This window comes from Physella acuta, unplaced genomic scaffold (genome assembly GCF_028476545.2).
Source record: "Physella acuta isolate Inbredline_101_S28 unplaced genomic scaffold, ASM2847654v3 ptg000144l, whole genome shotgun sequence".
NCBI lineage: Eukaryota > Metazoa > Mollusca > Gastropoda > Physidae > Physella > Physella acuta.
The window spans coordinates 333627-339402 of NW_026731663.1; the positions used below are offsets into that span (position 1 = coordinate 333627).

The 5776-nt window shown below is 42.9% G+C and overlaps 1 protein-coding gene across 1 annotated transcript; it reads left to right on the plus strand.

Annotated features, from left to right (window-relative positions):
* The first annotated feature begins 4647 nt into the window (after positions 1–4647).
* Positions 4648–5508, plus strand: LOC131935422 (salivary glue protein Sgs-3-like). Its single transcript, XM_059291822.1, has one exon. It carries the CDS (start codon positions 4648–4650, stop codon positions 5506–5508), a length of 861 nt encoding a protein of 286 aa, XP_059147805.1.
* Positions 5509–5776: the final 268 nt, after the last annotated feature.

Below are 5776 nucleotides of genomic sequence, written 5' to 3' on the forward strand. Positions count from 1 at the left end.
GTTATTTTCTGCCAAGTGCTGACCTAGAATTACATAGCGTGTAATAATATGCATATGTAATTAATCTGCTAATTAACTCAGTGCGTTGTTGTGTGCATTAAGCGCTACACTTTAAAATATTTCGTTCTATGGAACATAACTCCTGGAATAACGGGACTAGAAATTCTGACAATTTAATTACAGACCAACATCAACGAATAATGTATGCGATGACGGATGACGTAGTTAACACTCTGGCCATATAAAGGCTATGTTAGGTCCCACAAAACATCCCATAATACCTTTGTATGGCCGATGTGTGTGAAGGGCCCACGGCCGTAATGACCCAAAAAATTGACCCGGAGAAAGCCATAAAAAAACCCAGGTGCTTTCTCTTACCGATACAACGCCAGCTGTTTCCTCCCACTGATAAAACTCAATCTTGAAGGTGTGTGTCGGACTTGTGTCTGCTGGGGGTGGGGGAGGGGAAGGTTTGGGGGGGGAGGGGGGTGGTGAGTATAGGTAAACACGGATGGTCAAAATGGCGCCAGACTGTAGGTAAAATACTGGGCGTCCAGCATTGCAGGGAATAAAGGTGGATGCGTGATGACATTCTCTGTGAGTCTGTTTACTTCAGGTAGTTGTGTGTGAGGCTTGTGGGGGTGTGGGTTTTAGTAATGTGCGGGATGGGGGTGGGGAGGGTGGGGGCCAATGGTCTTGATTGCGGTTTTTATGTTTTGTTTTGCAGTGAGATTGGTCTTGTATACGAGGCTTGCGCGCTTGTGTATATTGGTGTGTGTGTGTGTTGGTGTGTGGGTCTTGAGTGTGTGGGTATTGGTGGTTTGTGGGTCTTGGGTTTGGGTCTTTTGTAATGGCTGTCAACATCAGAAATCTTAACTTTGTAATTCAATTATATCGGTTAAGTTACCAGCATTAAACTTAACTCCCAGACATAAGCTCCAACTTCCACACAGATGTAAGCTAAGTCTCCGGTATAAAGGAAGGCTTTCTTAAAAATCTACATTTGAATTCCCTAATTAGTTTTCTAGCAAGTACTTTTGACACCGATATTAAACATTTTAAGTCTGTTGTCATCTAGATTTTTTTAAGCCGGAATTAAAATCGATTTCAAATTATCAATTAGGTTCTGAAGTCACAAACATATTAACAGCCATCGATCAAAATGTTCTAAGCTGCTGAGCTCAACTGATCGGTTATTGATCTTCTACACATCAAGCGAATAAATCGATCACCAGACATTCCGACAGAGGATAGAGTTTTACCACGCGAGGTCATGATTTGCGTATGCAGGGTTCGAATCCCGGAAATGACATCATGTAAAGATCACAACCCGATAGAAGACATGCCTTAGGCTACGACTAGTAAAGACACCTCTACATCGCTCAACTATAATCTCCTTGACAATTTCCGCCAAGAACGATAATCAACTAAAGGGCAGTAAGTGAGGGTAAAGGATTGTCAGCATACCAGAGCAGAGCATGTAAGTGGTATCATCTCGTAGAGGGCAGGTATAGCCAGGCATGTATGCAGCACAGGTGTGAGCATTTCTCAATTAGTAAATGACGAAGACGATGACCTTCACCTTTTAAACTCAATAATGCCAAAAAAAACTAGCATTGTAAGCTCTTTTTTTTTTTTTTTTTAAATATAAATTTTTTAAATATTTAAAGTTTATTATCATTTGTAAAAGTATTTTTTAATGTAGTCGTAACATGATCATTTATTTCAATTCCACTACAATCAGATGAAATGCTCAGAGCTAAAGACATTTTTGGGCCTGAGATTTTAAGTTCGAGGTAAATGTGTAGTCAGCAGTGCCGACTATTATCTCACAACAAACTCAGTCTTGTTTTTTTGTTAATATTTCTCAGAGACTATATACAAATTCGGGAACGGCGTAGTCGAATGGTAGAGCGTTTGACTCCTTGCACGAAGTTCTCGAGTTCGGATCTCGACTCGTATTTGTGACTGTAGGACATTCCTGAGTCCACCCAGCTGTGATGAGTACCTGGATCATATTACGTCAAATTAAAGTCGACGGGTCATAGTGCTGCCCACACCATCCCTTCATAAGTCGAGGTCAAGAAACACATAAACTCTACTTCATCTGCCCTATGGTTCTTTAAGTCTTAAGAGAAGTATACTTTCAGCGTAAACTTAGTGCAGCATAGAGTGGTACTGGTACATTTCACAGTGATAGCTCGGTATGTTAATCATTACAGTTTGACGGATTGATTGCTTGATTGACGGGAAAGGTTCCCTGTGTGCTATTTAAAAAAAAACAATTGCTCTCACGAAATTGGCACCGTTTTTGCATTCATCAAATTTTTCCTGGAGTAACAACTAAAATACCAGGTCAAAAAAACTTCCCTAAATACCATTCGAGACTCCATCGACCATACCTGCCCCTCCCCCCTCCCACCCCCATCGACCATGCATGCCCCTCCCCATCGACCTTTTACTGTTGCTCGAGTTCCGATGATGGAAGCACTATTTGCATAGTAAGGGGAGTCCTAGGTGTGAAAGGGGGGAGGGGGCGTCCACGGCTCCGCTTGCTATTTGGCCCCTCCATGGGCTGATATCCCCACCTACGTTTATTGCTACACGACGATCAAAGGTATCAGGTACAAGCGTGGGTGGACCAGGACAATCCCAGGCAATTCATTTACGCTGGGTAGGGTTTATATATATTTATATATATATATATATATATATATATATATATATATATGTATATATATATATATATATATATATATATATATATATATATCGATAGTTTGCTAATTATACTTTTGGCTAATCCAGTACCTTAACTGCTGACGCAGCAAACTAATGTTTACCTGTCACACTATGGTGTGTGTGTGTGTGTGTGTGTGGTGTGTGTGTGTGTGGAGGGGTGTTGAGGGAGGGGAAGGGGTCATCCATATATTTGATACATTTCTCCCTCTCAGGGCAGGATTGAGTATATATTTTAGCAGCAGAAATAATCCTGGACTACGAGCTAACGACATCGCATCTTTTTTATTTCAGCAAAAAAAAAAATATCCAACCATCGTCCTCAGCCCCCCTCCCCCCACCCCACACCCGTACCAGTGAGGATATCTGACAGATATTTGGACGATCAATAAATCGACCGTTAAAAGCCCCAGTGACGTCATCCAGAGCCGCTTTGTCTCCAGTTAAAAAAAAACCCGTTAAGGTGAAAACGTCAATAAATTTTGTGGAACTTTAGTCTAGGACTAAAAGCCCTAGGGACCGACGTCTTAACGGTACTATTGTTGAGACTGGCTTTGTGCAATTTCTTTATTTGCTGTTTTGCTACTTTCTCCTCCAACCTCCCTCCCCACCCACCGTCATGCATCCCCCCAACAACAACAAACAACCTACTCAACAAAAGCTAGCCCAGGAGAACCTACTCACCTCGCGCCCCATTATGGAATCTGATGTTGTCTTTAAGTTCTAATTACTCCGCGATTTGGAACTGGATACCCCCCCCCCCCCCCCCATTCTGTGAATGGCAAACAAAGAGCCTCCTCTTTTTAAAAATGTATAGTCAAAAGCTGACAAGCCCTGTACGTTTTGAACTGATGATTTCATTGGTCGAAAAGCCGGAAACCTACCTGAAACGGAGGTTTTAATTGGATGAAACTTAAGATCAAATGCTGTTAATGTGAAAATGCTTTGAACTGACAACGGTCTCTGGGATATGGAACTTTATTCCTGATAGGAGATATCTGCAGATTAAGACATGTGGTCGTAACGTGTCTGAGGGGGATGGGGGGGGGGGGGGGGAATTGCCCTAGGTATTGAAGTTTCTCGGATTCAAATTGAGATTAATTTAAGGTTAGACTCGGGAAATGATTGCTGGACTTTGATGCCGCGTTTTTGCAGAAAGCTTTTAATGAAAATATTTCAACATGGTCTTCAAGAGAATACAAATTGGGGGAAAGTCGTGGAATAAACAATTTGTCGCCATTTTGAAAGCGTATTTAGATTGCTTTAGCTTTTTTGAATAAATAAAAATGGCATCATTATTTTTATGTCAAAGCGAGGGTGAACTGACCCTTGACATCACAATTTAAAAAATTAAATTTTGGCTTATGTTTTACAATTAAGTAGTTTAATCGTGTTTGGCTTAAGGGGAGGCACATGTGTCGTCACAGAAAGGTCAAAGTTCATCCCAAACCACAATCAAACGGACTCAAGACGTAGGGTACTCATTCAATTTTTCCACCTACCTAGGTTATGGTCTTGTATCATTTGATTTGTGGCAATAGAAATTATAACATATCTACAGAGCCTTTTGCCTTCAGATATTGAGTATTCCACTTACGTTCTAAAGAGCCGTTCATTTAGAAAAATCTGCTGTCCTCTCTATATCTCTCTCTTTCTACCACGAAACTCCATCCCATGATCTTTTTCTCTTTCTCCCATACCTCCGTCCCTCTCTACCCCGACACCCTCTCTTTCCCCCCACAGAAATCCGCCCTACTCTACCCCCACACCCTCTCAACCCCCCACACCCTCCCTTGCTTGAATATTATACCAGTTACCTTGGAACTACCAACCATTGGACCAGCCCACCACACAGAAACTACCTTGGAACTACCAACCATTGGACCAGCCCACCACACAGAAACTACCATGGAACTACCAACCATTGGACCAGCTCACCACACAGAAACTACCATGGAACTACCAACCATTGGACCAGCCCACCACACAGAAACTACCTTGGAACTACCAACCATAGGACCAGCCCACCACACAGAAACTACCTTGGAACTACCAACCATTGGACCAGCCCACCACACAGAAACTACCTTGGAACTACCAACCATTGGACCAGCCCACCACACAGAAACTACCTTGGAACTACCAACCATTGGACCAGCCCACCACACAGAAACTACCTTGGAACTACCAACCCTTGGACCAGCCCACCACACAGAAACTACCTTGGAACTACCAACCATTGGACCAGCCCACCACACAGAAACTACCTTGGAACTACCAACCATTGGACCAGCCCACCACACAGAAACTACCTTGGAACTACCAACCATTGGACCAGCCCACCACACAGAAACTACCTTGGAACTACCAACCATTGGACCAGCCCACCACACAGAAACTACCTTGGAACTACCAACCATTGGACCAGCCCACCACACAGAAACTACCTTGGAACTACCAACCATTGGACCAGCCCACCACACAGAAACTACCTTGGAACTACCAACCATTGGACCAGCCCACCACACAGAAACTACCTTGGAACTACCAACCATTGGACCAGCCCACCACACAGAAACTACCTTGGAACTACCAACCATAGGACCAGCCCACCACACAGAAACTACCTTGGAACTACCAACCATTGGACCAGCCCACCACACAGAAACTACCATGGAACTACCAACCATTGGACTATCCCACCACGAGAGTGGGAGAACACCTGTTCCAGACAGGACACCTATCAGTACACTGGCACTGACCCGATAACCCCCAGAAATCCTGGCACTCTCAGGAATCCTACCCCACCAACCCCCTTCCCATTTAGCCTCGCGAGACTTGACATATCTACCCCAGTTCATCAAGTTTCGTTGATCAGATTTCCCATGTCAAAAACCCATCATCAAATTTCTCCAGGCGGATATAATTATAATTAACGAAGCTTTTTTATTTTAAAGTCCCGTTTTTTGTTCAAAATTAATCGACTTGTAATTAAGGAAGGAATTTAAAATCAGATAATTAAATATCAAGAAATGGT